General features: G+C 43.6%; 1 protein-coding gene across 1 annotated transcript; it reads right to left on the bottom strand.

Moving 5' to 3' along the window:
• Nucleotides 1-203: 203 nt before the first annotated feature.
• On the bottom strand, nt 204-8375 carry LOC109892918 (hepatocyte cell adhesion molecule-like). Its single transcript, XM_020485802.2, has 7 exons — nt 8147-8375; nt 4608-4952; nt 3652-3933; nt 2797-2890; nt 1761-1855; nt 1574-1644; nt 204-1288 (listed from the first exon to the last, which is right to left on the bottom strand). The coding sequence occupies exons 1-7, from the start codon at nt 8232-8234 to the stop codon at nt 953-955; spliced, it is 1311 nt and encodes a 436-aa protein (XP_020341391.1). The 5' UTR covers nt 8235-8375; the 3' UTR covers nt 204-952.
• Nucleotides 8376-15184: the final 6809 nt, after the last annotated feature.

Below are 15184 nucleotides of genomic sequence, written 5' to 3'. Positions count from 1 at the left end.
CATTCCCTGTGAACAGAGATGAAGAGATTGCATTGATGTCGACCACGATGACTGTCTGAAGAAACCCTATGTAAGCTGTATGGATAAATGGCCCCAAAAAAATACAAACCAACAATATTAAGGACAAAGTGTCTGAAACATTCAAACTTTCCCTAAAGTTTAACTTTAAGTGAAACAAATTTAGAAATGGCGACAAATATTTCTTCCTCATACCTTTTATTGAACATCTCTACTGATGTGTACAGTGCATCCTTTGTTTTCTTAACAAATTCTATGAATCTAGACAAAGGAAAACAAATATTGAATGATTATTCAACTATGATACCAAGAACACAGACGATTAGTAGTGCAATTACAAACATCCACACCATACAAAATGTACTAAAAGAAATTGGTACCTTTTTAAAGAGAGGTTTTATACATTGTACAGTTTAGGTCTTAAGAACGGGACATCATGAAATGTAACATAAACAAATTGGCTAACATGTCAGAATTTTAAAACTAAACTGACCCATACAGTTGTGGAGGATGACAGTGTATTTACAAATCCATTGAGGAGAGAATATTAAAGTGCTGTGTTGGGTTCTGAGACAAACATTACTGCACTATCACGTCATAAAAACATATTTACATACATACAGTCACCATGTGAACATACAGAAATATACACATCTCTCTGCAGCTCCAAGGCATGGACCACAGGGGCCATGGTGTGGGGAAGCGTTTTTTCCTGACCCAGCTTCAACACACCCGGGTCATATTCATTAGGGCACTGAAAATAAACTGTTTTAAATCATTTTGCAACGAAAAAAGAAAATTCATGTCCAGTTTGATCCCTTTGGTGCCTATGTTTAAATTAATCATGGTCTTAAATTTAGGCCAGATGTGTTAGTGCTGGGCTGAAACAAAAGCCTGCACACACTGCATCTCTCCAGGACTTGCATATAGACAATCAGGGCTGAGTGGTGCCATTGATGTCCAGTATGGGGGTGGGCTCTTCCAACTGAGGGGCAGGTAGTATGCCCCCTGGGTTGCGGAACATGCGCCTGGAGCTTCTAGTGCGGGGCGGGGAGGGGGTGGAGGTTTTGCTCTGCAACTTGTTGTTGTGATGTGAAGGGGGGGAGCTGACTGGGGTGCGAGGGTACCTGCGAGAAGAGCGTGCAGGGGGGTCAGGGGAGTGTGAGGAGGGGGGCAGGGAGCTGCTGTAGCTGGGAGGGCTTCTAGGTGGTACAGAGGGGAGGCCCAGGCCTATGTTGCCGGGGGAGTCATGGTCTTCCTGAGGGGAATCCTACAAAGAGGGGAACCAAGTCAATACACACACACACACAATGCTCTCTAAACAGGTCCAAACAATACCTAAGGTGTAGTGGCTGTATTGTATTCTACATTGAGATACTGTGGTCATCCTAACAGCTGAAAGAGGGTTGAGAAATAAAAATGTACAAACCCCCACAGTATCTCTGTCCATTTTATCGATTTAATAAATTAACATTTATTCAGACAAGGGTTTATTTAGTTGTGTTTTGAGTCAGATAGTGATGGTGACAGATTTCTTTGTGATTTCGAGAGTTACCTTTTTGAGGATGTAGAGTGCCACTGGATTCTTGCGTTCATGTTCAGTCATAATTTTTGGTAAAACTCGAACTGAACAGGATGAAAAAGACATTGGATGAACACCTTTGGTGCAGCACACATTTTTTAAATTTTATTATTATGAATAAATTGGAAATATAAATAAAAGTTATTATTAGTTTTCTTACCTGCATGATTGATTTGGGAATAATCAGGGTGTTCTATTAAATGCCTTGGCAGGCCTGCCAAACCTCTGGGCTTCATTTGCCGTTTCTGACGTTCTCTGCATAATAAACGTACAATATATGTGAGATTAAACTGTGTGCTAAAATGATACAGTATACAACTGTTAAACCCTTTAGAGTCTAAGCCCTGTCTAAGCCAGGGAATAGGGGGTGGGGGGTCTAAGCTAACATATGGAATTGTTTTAAGATGTTCATACCAAGGATAATTTAGCTATTTTATTTTTTTATTTTAAGAGCCCTTGATGTATCAGAAAAATATATACAAAAATGTACATATACATTTGTATTAGGCATTACTGCTATTAGCCAATAGAAACACATTGAACAACAGATTCTGTACATGGAACAACAGTAGGGGTAGTGCATGAGGTCCAGTACATCACTCGGGCTAAGCTGCCTGCCATCCAGGACCTCTACACCAGGCGGTGTCAGAGGAAGGCCCTAACAATTGTCAAAGACCCCAGCCACCACAGTCATAGACTGTTCTCTCTACTACCGCATGGCAAGCGGTACCAGAGTGCCAAGTCTAGGACAAAAAGACTTCTCAACAGTTTTTTCCCCCAAGCCATAAGACTCCTGAACAGGTAATCAAATGGCTACCAGGACTATTTGCATTGTGTCCCACCCGCAAACCCTTTTTTACGCTACTGCTACTCTCTGCTCATTATAAATGCATAGTCACTTTGACCATATCTACATGTACATGCTACCCCAATCAGCCTGACTAAGCCGGTGTCTGTATTTAGCCTCACTACTTTTATAGCCTTGCTACTGTATATAGCCTGTCTTTTTACTGTTGTTTTATTTCTTTACCTACCTATTGTTCACCTAATACCTTTTATGTACTATTGGTTAGAGCCTGTAAGTAAGCATTTCACTGTCGGCGCACGTGACAAATAAACTTTGATTTGATGTACAGACAGAGAAGCATCCAGAAACATGTAGCGAGTGAGACAACCATCAATAAGCTAGTTCTTACTTCTTGGAAGGCCCCCAGCAGGCGCATACTGTAACCAAGGTGATCAGAAGAAAAATACCCCCGGTGGAGAGAATGATGTAGAGGGAACTCCTCCCTGTGGGGGGAACACAAGAGGTTCAGGAGGATAGCAGTGTCACAGGTTGTGTCCCAAATGGCACCTGTTTCCCTATTCAGTGCACTACTTTTGACCAGGGCCCATAGGGCTCTGGTCAACAGTAATGCACTATATAGGGAATACGGTACTATTTGGGTGGTAACCGCACAGGAAAATAAATGTCACAGGAGAGCTACTTAACAGTATGTTCAAGCAGAATTACAGTATGTACTTTCTCCCCCGTCCTCCCACGTACACACTCATGTCTCTGTGATGTAGTCATGTACTGCATGTATAGCCAGTGATCGACTTCCCTCCCACGCATTCTGTTTGCTAATGGTACATTACAATGATGTTTTTTCCCCCTCTAGAGTGAGAGCCTTGGGTTTATTTTACAGAAGCTATCATGATTTGCATTTGCCTTTATTCACCCCTTTCCTAAAGTACAAGGACTTGCTTTTCAGTGAAGTATTTGTTTCATGCCCTAGGCTTGAACCACTGACTTGTACGCCTAAGAAAGCGCTCTGAGATGAAATTATGAAAATAACTTTATTTTACTTAGTGAGTACTTACTAAAGAAGCCTATATCATGGGTTAGAGAGTGCGAGAGTATTACAGGAGTTAGCTACATTTCTCCATCCTCATCCCTCAACTTTATAGCAAAGCAAGTGGTGGGGCTGCCATTTTACAGAAAACCAGATTGCAGATTGTGCCTTTAAATTGCCACTGGTTCAAGCCTATAGTTCCACTGTTAAGCCTACTGTAGATAGTGAGTTTAATGGGCAGGCTCTTCATGCTGCCAATAGGGTTCTCCACCATGCAGCCGTAGATGTCATCATCCACCATCAGCACCCGCACAATTGTCAAGAGCTTCTGGTCAGGTGACAACTGCAGGCGCGTCTCATTGGTCAGCGGTTTACCGCCTTTCTGCCAGCTGTACTTGGCATTGGTTCCATTGTCGTGGGAGCAGTTGAGGGTAAAGTGCTCGCTGAGCTCCAGCACTGAGGAGGCCTCCATGTGGACATAAGGCCTGGATATGGGCTCTATGGAGAAGAAGCATAGTAGTCACACATGTTTCTGAAATACCCCAATGAAAAGATTAGGATTTCTTGTTCGTTCAGGGTCAAAGGTTATGCTGATATGATGGTGAAAAAATGTGTCACGAGTCAGCTAATGTACATATACAACTTCTCAGGTGACCCATGCGACAATGACTTCACAGGTTCAACACTGTTTGGGCTACTGTCCCTTGCACTTTCCTTGACAATTCAGCCTATTCATACAAATTCAGCAAATTCATGCAATTCAGCCCAGTCTAATGAATGAGAAATATAAACAAGAATGTCAAAAAGCTTTTGGTTATTGTCACAGACAATGCCAGAAGTCCCTGCAAGCAGTGCCTCTTTAATGCAAGTCATGTCACAGAGGACTATTCACCAACCAACTTAGTGACCTTAGTATCCACCCTGAAATTGGTAGAGTCATACCAAAGACTCCAGAAATGGTACTCAATGCCTCTGCTTGACACTCAGCATTAAAGAGATGGATTAGGGATAAGGTCCTGCAATAGACTAGCATCCTGTCCAGTGGGTGTACTTGTATATCAAACTGCCTCACGCTACAGAATAAGGACATAGGCTACTACCCTATGGTCCATTCTGGCATGGACAAGTCTTACTTTTCCAAGGCTTACTTACTTACACTATGAACCACCTACCATCCACAGTTAGGTCGATACTCCCTTCTCCAGTGAATGTATCATCTGTGATTGAAATCTCCACTTCGTAGGTGCCCTCGTCTGAGAGCTTGAGGTTGTGGAGCAGGAGGGTGCCATTCTCAAACACCAGGATGCGGTCCCGGTACTCTGGCCTCAGGTTCCCAATGATCTCGGTGCCAATGGACTGGACCACAGTGACAGGCTTGTCGTCCCTCTTCAGCTGCCACTTGATGACAGGCGCGTCGGGGCTGGAGCTGCTGTAGCGGACGGAGAGGAGTGCCTCCCCGCCCAACGTCCCCCGGATCAGGGAGCCAGGGCTGGTGATGTTGACCCCCTCGACACTTCCTAGTCAAAGAGGAGATGGAACAGACTGGATGTATAAGATCCACCTTATTGTATCTAGTCAATTTATTCAGGTTCTAGTCTCCTGGAACATGTGTAAGCACCACCATACATATTGTATTTTGCATATTTGTAATCATATTTGTATTCTTTATCTTATCAGATTTGAGTAAAATTACACAAATGTAATTTACACGCATGTGAGACAGATTAACTGACACATTACACCGCAGTAGGGCACAGGTAGGGCACTAGCTGCAATGCCACTTCAGGTTGCTACAAGTGTCTTTCAAATAGGCCTAGTAGCAAACCATCCAACAACAAGCTTTACCCAGATCGTGTACCCAAGGAGACTTGGCCCACTTTTAATGGAAACGTACTGCCTTTCCTATTCCATTACTCTGTGAATGTTAGTGTTCTGAAGAATATTGGACTGTCCACAATCTCCACACCAGTACCACCATCCCAGCCGTAACTAGGCGGTCTTTGATTGAGCGGCATGCTTCTTTCCATTCATCGTTAACAGGTCATTGTCCGGGCATATGCTTAGCTTCCTCCTCTCAGCCCCTTAGCTATTTCAACGACATATTTCAAACAGTCTAAGTTATGGCCTACAGATTTTGCAGCAATACTTTCTGAGTTCATTGACCAGAGGTTTCATCTCTGTGAGGGAAATAGCCTACAGTATGTGTTCAGAGTGGGCTAATAAAGTGAGAGCCAAATGACTGTATCTAGCTCTGCTGGCTGTTGTTGTGGGTGGTAGGCTGCTGATGACTCGACTGTGGGCACTGGGCCCCCTCCTCCATTGGGGCAGAGTGTGCTGAAGCGAGCCTGCGTGGCAGCACTGAATCGCCGTGGTAACGGCTCGCAGTTCTCTGGGACCGCTGGGATGAGCTGACAAAAGTGGCGATTGTTTGGACCAACTTCCTCCCTGGCAGTCCATGAAAAGAGCCCTCAGAGCATACACGAGATCCCCGATTGGCTGAGCCCGGAGACAGAGGACCCCAGTGATTCTGCTGATGACAACACAATCGCACCTCTTTCTATGCTTGTGTCTTCACACCTTTTTTATATATCTCATGTAAAGTTAGAATGATATATTTACAAAAGTATAGATTCTTCGTATATCTTCCCCTTTATGTTTCTAGGTCGTACCTCAATACCCTGAGCTCAGGTCCTTCATCAACCAACATCTGCCCTTTCACCATGATCCTCTCTGCTTGGAGGATCCTCTGATTGCCATTCTCACAGAGCAGTTTGGCTCCATGACATCACCATTCATACTGGTGGAGGACTTTGGCTAACCTGCTAAACCAACCGGAAGACATTTGAGTAGTGTAGTGCCCACATGGGCTCTACAGAGGTCAAATACAAACACTCGTTAAAGTCTAAACCTTGTGGGCAGGTTTCCCAAACCCAGATTAAGCCATCCTGGACGAAAAAATCATTCTCAGTGGAGAATGTCCATTGAAAGTACATTTTACTCCAGGACTTTTCTGGGTCCTATTTTGACTGCTTTCTGACAAATAATATATCTTCATCAATTTTTTTAATCCACAGATTATGTGTTGTTTTTTGAGTGTCATCAATTTGACTACAAAATGGTTTTCTAGTAATTTAGGATTACTGTACTGTATGGCATTGTGCTTTCAGATTGAATGAAAATACACAGAGTGTACAAACATTATGAACACCTTCCTATTATTGTGTTCCACCCCATTTTGCCCTCAGGGGGCATGGACTCCACAAGGTGTCAAAAGTGTTCCACATGGATGATGGCCCATGTTGACTCCAATGCTTCCCACATTTGTGTCAAGTTGGCTGGATGTCCTTTGGGTGGTAGACCATTCTTGATACACATGGGGAAACTGTTGAGCGTGAAAAACCCAGAAGCTTTGCAGTTCTTGACACACTCAAACCTGTGTGCCTGGCACCTACATGCATACCACAGGAGATTGGTGGCACCTTAATTGTGGAGAACGGGCTCATGGTAACGACTGGGGTGGAATTAGTGGAATGGGTCTGTGTGATTCAGTTGGTAGAGTATGGCACTTGCAATGCCAGGGTTGTGGGTTCAATTCTCATTGGGGACCACTACAAACAAATATGAAAATGTATGCACTCTACTGTAATTTGCTCTGGATAAGAGTGTCTACGTAAATGTAACATGCCTCAAACACATGGTTTCCAGGTATTTGATGCCATTCTCCCTTCAGCAGCATCCTGTGCTGCATACCCCATTCAAAAGCACTTTAATCTTGTGCCTTGCCCATTCTGAATGGCACACATACACAATCCATGTCTCAATTGTTCTTTAACCTGTCTCCTCCCCTTCATCTACACTGATTGAAGTGGATTTAACAGGTGACATCAGTAAGGGATCATAGCTTTCACCTGGATTCAATTGGTCAGTCTATGTCGGGGAATTTATATATAAAGATATATATATATGTTTTTGTAAATGTTTTATTTAACCTTTATTTAACTAGGCAAGTCAGTTAAGAACAAATTCTTATTTTACAATGACGGTGAAAAGAGCAGTGAAGTGGATTTCACAAGTGACATCGGTAAGGGATTGTAGCTTTCACCTGGTCCGTCTGTCATGGAAAAAGCAACGGTGCCTATTTTTTATTTGTTGAATCTTTATTTTATCAGGGAGTCATACTGAGACCAAGGTCTCTTTTACAGATGAACCCGACATTTCATAAATTACAGAAAATACACACATCAAAATATAAATACAAAATGCAAGCAGAAAGAAAAACACGGTCATAGAAAATTAAAAGAAAACACATTCATAACCAATTTTAATAAAACTCAACCAATAATAAGGTCCTCAATCTGCTTTCTGAATTCACCTAGAGGCACCAAAACATCACATTGAAGATTGTTCTACAGATAAAGTGGAAAAAAACTAAAAGCTGATTTACCTAACTCAATAGAGAATGTTATGTACACTCAGTGTAAGCTAATATATAATAAGGAAACGTTTATTTGCTTGTTTGACATGGACAAAGTAGGCATAATTGAACACGTTCTTGCGAGTAGAATATGAAAAACACAAAATGTATGTGTCCAACCTATCAGACAAACAAATCTCTGTCAGAAACCGTTTACTTGTCCACTCCATTCTAAATACCTCCCACCCACAATGCCTTGCCTTGTGTTTCCCAAAAACAGGGGAAAGTTTCCCTTACCTGACTGGGACAAAACAAAGAGACACCAGAGTAGCAAAAGTTGAGGAGCGGCTATGGCTTTTGAGAGAGCCTCTCTCTCTGCCTTCATCTTGGGTTTAGCACTCCGTTTCTGTCCCAGACAATTAGCATGATTTGTCCACTCTGGCCACGTCCCCCAGAGAGCGCACAGCCATTCCTCCAAGGCAGGACTCCACTAGGACTGGGTGCACTGCACAACAAAGCAACGCACCAGCAGGCAAGACAGAGTGATTGATGTGTGTGTGTGTGGGTTGGTTGGTTCTTCTATCCTTGTGGGGACCTAGAATCCCCAAAAGTCCCTGCAAGGAGAGAAAACAAGGAAAATTTGCCACATCCCCGTGTGGACAAAAGCTATTTTAAGCTTAATGGTTAGGGTTACAATTAGGGAAAGGGGGATACCTAGTCAGTTGAACAACTGACTGCATTCAACTGAAATGTGTCTTCTGCATTTATCCCAACCCCTCAATCAGAGAGGTGCAGGGGGCTGCCATAATCAACATCCACGTCATTGGTGCCCGGGGAAACTGTTGTTCTGCTCTGGGGCAGAACAGATTTTTACCTTCAGCTGAGGTATTTGATCCAGCAACCTTTCGGTTACTGGCCCAACGCTCAAACCAATAGACTACCAGGGTAAGGGGTTAGTGGTTAGGGTGAGTGGTTAGGTTAGGATTAGGGTCAGGGCATGGGTGGGCAAACTTTTTGTCTTGAGGTCCACCTCGGGATTTTGAAATTCAACGGAGGGACACATTTTTTGGGGGACCAATTGTTTGTTAAAATCAATTTGCAGCGGCCTCCCGAGTGGCACAGTGGTCTAAGGCACTGCATCGAAGTGCTTGAGGGGTCACTACAGACCCGAGTTTGATCCCAGGCTGTGTCACATTGGCCATGCATGGGAGACCCATGAGGCAGCGCACCATTGGTCCAGTGTCGTCCGGGTTAGCAGAGGTTTTGGCAGGCCAAGATTTCCTTGTCCCATCATGCTCTAGCAACTCCTGTGATGGGCCGGGTGCATTGCACGCAGACACAGTCGGCAGGTGTACGGTGTTTCCTCCGTCACATTGGTGCGGGTGGCTTTTGGGTGGCATGGTGTCAAGAAGCCACTTCAATCCGGCACACGAGACAAAAATAAATGTCTTGCAGGCCTATTTTCTCCCCAATTTCGTGGTATCCAATTGGTAGTTACAGTCTTGTCCCATCGCTGCAACTCCCATATGGACTCAGGAGAGGCGAAGGTCAAGAGCCGTGCGTACTCCGAAAAATGACCCAGCCAAGCCGCGGCCACTGCGACCTGTATGCTCTCGTTGGCTGGCCATCGTTATTTTCGTCGCCAAATCCATCTATAAGTCTTTGCTAGGTAAAGTCCCGCCTTATCTCAGCTCACTGGTCACCATAGCAACACGTAGCACGCGCTCCAGCAGGTTCCAGCTGGAGACTGATATCTCCCTCTCTAACTTTAAGCATCAGCTGAAAGAGCAGCTTACCAATCACCGTACTTGTACACAGCCAATCTGTAAATAGCACACCCAACTACCTCATCCCATATTGTTATTTATCTTTTTGCACCCAAGTATCTCTACGTGCACATTATCATCTGTACATCTATCACTCCAGTGTTAATGGTAAATTGTAATTATTTTGCCTCTATGGCCTATTTATTGCCTTACCTCCCTAATCTTCTACATTTGCACTCACTGTACATTGATTTTCTATTGTGTTATTGACTGTATGTTTGTTTATGTGTAACTCTGTGTTGTTGTTTTTGTCACACGCTTTTTTAAATCTTGGCCAGGTCTCAGTTGTAAATGAGAACTTGTGCTCAACTGGCCTACCTGTCAAGGCACAAGGCGAGACCTAATGCAGACACAGGAGGCAGATGGTTGGAGTCTCACAATGTTTATTAATCCTAAGGGGTAGGCAAGAGAATGGTCGTGGACAGGCAAAAAGGTCAAAACCAGATCAGAGTCCAGGAGGTACAGAGTGGCAAACAGGCTCGTGGTCAAGGCAGGCAGAATGGTCAGGCAGGCGGGTACAAAGTCCAGAAACAGGCAAGAGTCAAAACCGGGAGGACTAGAAAAAGGAGAATACAAAAAGCAGGAGAACGGGGAAAACCACTGGTTGACTTGGAAACAAACAAGACGAACTGGCACAGAGAGACAGGAAACACAGGGATAAATACACTGGGGAAAACAAGCGACACCTGGAGGGGGTGAAGACAATAACGAGGACAGGTGAACCTGATCAGGGTGTGACACTACCTGGTTAAATAAAGGTGAAATAATAAATAAATAAATAAGGAAATCTGTCAATTTAAATAAATTCATTCGGCCCTAATTTATGGATTTCACATGACTGGGCAGGGGTGCAGCCATGGGTGGGCCTGGGAGGCCATAGGCCTACCCGCTGGGGAGCCAGGTTCAGCCAATCAGAATGAGTTTTCCCCCACAAAAGGTATTTCTTACAGACAGAAATCATCCTCAATTTGTGAGGCCGGTTGGACATACTGCCAAATTCTCTAAAACAACGTTGGAGGCAGTTTATGGTAGAGAAATTAACGTTAAATGATCTTGCAACAGCTCTATTGGACAATCCTGTAGTCTGCATGCACACTGCACGCTCAAAACTTGACAAATCTGTGGCATTGTGTTGTGTGACAAAACTGCACAGTTTAAAGTGGCCTTTTATTGTCCCCAGCTGTGTAATGATCATGCTTTTAAATCAGCTTTTTGATATGCTACACCTATCATGGTGGATGGATTATCTTGGCAAATGAGAAATGCTCAATAGGAATGTAAACTAATTTGTGCACAACATGAGAGAAATACGTTTTTTGTGCGTATGGAAGATTTCTGGGATTTTTATTTCAGCTCATGAAACATTTTACATGTTGCGTTTATATTTTTGGTCAGTGTAGTTCACTACTTTTGACCAGGGCCCATGGTCAAAAGAACACTATATAGGAAATATGGTGCCATTTGGGACACAGCCAGGGTATATGGCCAAATACAGTTCTTGATGAATGGAAGGTGGGTCTTCAGACTCCTTTACTTTTCCCACATATTGTAACATTACAGCTTTATTCTAAAATGGATCACATTGTTGTTTTTTTTTTACCATCATCAATCTACACACAATACCCCATAATGACAAAGCAAAAACAGGTTTAGACATTTTTACATAAGTATTCAGTACTTTGTTGGAGCACCTTTTGGCTGTGATTACAGCCTCGTGTCTTCTTGGGTATGACACTACAAGCTTGGCACACCTGTATTTGGGGAATTTCTCCCATTCTTCTCTACACATCCTCTCAAGCTCTGTCAGGTTGGATGGGGAGCATCGATTCACAGCTATTTTCAGGTCTCTCCAGAGATGTTCAATCAGGTTCAAGTCCAGGATCTGTCTTGGCAACTTAAGGACATTCAGAGACTTGTCCCAAAGCCACTCCTGCTTTGTCTTGGCTGTGTGCTTAGGGTCGGTGTCCTGTTGGAAGGTGAACCTTCACCCCAGTCTGAGGTCCTGAGCACTCTGGAGCAGGTTTTCATCAAGGATCTCCGTTCATCTTTTCCCTGGATCCTGACTAGTCTCCCAGTCCCTGCTGCTGAAAAACATCCCACAGCATGATGCTGCCACCACCATGATTCACCGTAGGGATGGTGCCAGGTTTCCTCCAGACGTGATGCTTGGCATTCAGGCCAAAGAGTTCATTCTTGATTTCATCCGTCCAGAGAATCTTTGCTTCTCATGGTCTGAGATTCCTTCAGGTGCCTTTTACTGAGTGGCTTCCGTCTGGCTACTCATAAAGGCTACCATAAAGGCCTGATTGGTGGAGTGCTGCAGAGATGGTCGTCCTTCTGGAAGGTTCTCCATTCTCCACAGAGGAACTCTGGAGCTCTGTCAGAGTGACCATCAGGTTCTGAGTCACCTCGCTGACCCCCCCCCCCTGATTGCTCAGTTTGGCCAGATCTGAGGAAGAGTCTTTGTGGTTCCAAACTACTTCCAGATAAGAATGATGGAGGCCACTGTGTTCTTGGGGTCCTTCCATGCTGTAAAATAAATGTGGTACCCTTCCCCAGATCTGTGCCTCGACACAATCTGTTCTCTGAGCTTTACGGACAATTTCTTCAACATCAAGCTTGGTTTTTGCTCTGACATGCCTGATCAACTGTGGGACCTTATAAAGACAGGTTTGTGCCTTTCCAAATGATGTCCAATCAACTGAATTTAGCAGAGGTGGACTCCAAGTTGTTGAATCATCTCAAGGATGATCAATGGAAACAGGATGCACCTGGCTCAATTTTTTGTCTCACAGCAAAAGGTCTGAATACGTATGTAAATAAGGTCTTTATGTTGTTGTTTTTTATTACATTTGCCCAATAAATTAAAAAGACCTGTTTTTGCTTTGTTGTTATAGGGTATTGTGTGTAAATTGATGAGGACGTTCTTTTATTTAATTCATTTCAGAAAAAGGCTGTAACGTAACACAATGTGGAAGTAGGGATGGGGTCTGAATACTTTCTGAATGCACTGTACTTTTAAGGGGATATTATAAAGGTTAATATTTTTTCAAATAAAACAATGGGCAGTTTGGGTTGCAGTTGTATGTACCTTTTTGTGTAAAAACAAACATAATGGGCTATGTCTGGCTCGCAAATTTGTTGTGTTTTTTTTCATTATGGCCCTTGCACTAATTGAGCTTGACACCCCTGATATATTTAAAAATGTATATATATATTTAACCAGGCAAGTAAGTAAAGAACAAATTCTTATTTACAATGACAGCCTCTACCCCGGGCCAACCCTAACAACACTGGGGTAATTGTGCACCACCCTATGGGACTCCCAATCACACCCGGTTGTGATACAGCCTGGAATCGAACCAGCGCCTGTAGTGACACCTCTAGCACTGAGATGCAGTGCCTTAGACAGCTGCGCCACTAGGAAACCCAGTATCTTTAACTGAATGTAAACAAAAGACCCCCTCCCCATCAATGAAGTCTCATTGATACCAGCATAGTCTTATATTGAGATATATCAATTCATTATATATCAATTAATTTACATTTCACAGATCCATGGGTGTAAGACCTCTGGGCTACTCTATTTGTTTGTCTTCATCGATCCTGGCACTTATCACAGTTCTTATGCTCTGATGACACCCCCTGCTGTTTGCTTTACACCATAGCAAGCTCACGTGGCCACGACTAGTTCAACGAATAGTGGCGAAAAGTGACAAAACCAAACATTTTTATTGTAGAAATGTAGAAAACGAAGAAAACAACATATCCGGCTCAGCAAATTTGTGTACACGAGTCAACAGGGTGGTATTCATTAATGCACACCATAGCAAAGCATTTTATAACAGAAAATGTAAGTGAGCATTTCTTGTTTAGTTCCCAGTGAATATGACACAGTACTTTGTGTGCACTTAGTAGCCTCGCCTATAAGGGACATAGATTTGGATTTTGTAGGTTGTGGTGCTTTTTAATGAGTACTCTATTGTAAACGGTTCCATTTCCATTATGTGCTGTCTCCCAACCTGGAGTGGTACGATTCAATTCCATTACACCCCACCCCCATGCTAACTCCTGCAGATACTCTGCACAGGAGTGTGTTTGGCTGTGTCAGTGCTTGTCTGTGTTTTAACATGCTTCAAGTGCCCTGCCTACTGTAGCCATTGACAGGCTCTTCCCATTTGTGGTAGTGGGTGAGTGAGACCTGAGAGGGGACACCATTATAAAGTATGCCAGAGATGCCATCTAGCCTAGCTCGAACCCCACTTTATCTACTTTGACAAATGTCTTTACTTTTTCATTAGGCTTAATACACACATCCATTGGGAACCATTGTACTGTTCAATGCTACTGTCAAAATTTTAAGGCTCTATGGTAAGGGTGCCATTGTGTTGATCCACTCATTCCCCCCTGCTCCTCTCAATGCTCACCTCAACCTTCATAAATCCTTCATATGCCCGACCACACCTCAGAAATTGTGCTACGATGAATCTCTTTAAACTGTGTGTTAATTCACTAGACATGAGCTATACTCGCTCGTTCTCCATAACTCCTAGTGCCGTGTTTCAAACCGACAAGACCAGAGGAGGATTAAAATAACAGTGGCTGTGGTGGGTTGCTATTGGAAACCCTCTGAAAAATGAATCTTTCATAACTCTCACCTCGGTGAGTCGAGTCTGCATTAGCATCCCAGAGCTGATTCCCACTCCATGGCAGTGTGAGTGGGAGCCTACGTGGGCGGCCGTTGGGCTCAGAGCGACCCGAGTGCAAGTCTACACAGGAGGGTTCAACTTCAAGAAGAGCAACATAAAAATATCTGATCTGTGGCTCCATGCCGTACGGCTGGGGCTGTTGTGTCTTTGCTATCTCGGTGCCTGATGTTGAGGGTTCAAATTCAAATGGGAAAACTGGCTACATGTGCTATAGTTAGTAATGAGAATATTTTAATGAATATGTGGTGCTGCTTAGTCTGCGGCTATACGCTACAGTGTCTATTTCATGGAGGGGGTTTCAGTTCAGAAAAGGAAACAGTTGAGGCAATCACCAGCAAACTGTTCTTATCCTCGAGAATGAGCAAAGAAACGGTTGCAAAGCTGGGTCACAATTTGTACAGCCAAGCACTCCTTGACTGAGATGGCAACCCCAAAAGAAATAGCAATAAAATACACAGCAACTTGGCTTTTTTTTGTGACAACTATCAACCACCAACTCTAACATCTACATAGCAACCACCACCACCACCACCCCAATCAATAGCACCGAAATGATCTGTCTCACTTAACAGTTGCTGATGTGGCTAACGTATGAATCCTGTATCGGTAGCGTGCTTCAGCCTTTGCCCTTTTAGCTGGCGTTAAATATAACTGAGGTAGCTACTGTCAGGAGAGAAAACAGGACAAGATAATTACCACACGCTCCAGTTTCCCTTGTCCTCCCTTTACCATTGTGATTTGTGCATAGTAATTAAAACATGAGAGCTGCTGGTATAAAGTTACACACAGTGTGCATTAGC

This window comes from Oncorhynchus kisutch, linkage group LG6, assembly GCF_002021735.2.
Source record: "Oncorhynchus kisutch isolate 150728-3 linkage group LG6, Okis_V2, whole genome shotgun sequence".
NCBI lineage: Eukaryota > Metazoa > Chordata > Actinopteri > Salmoniformes > Salmonidae > Oncorhynchus > Oncorhynchus kisutch.
This window is presented reverse-complemented; position numbering and strand designations above follow the sequence as displayed.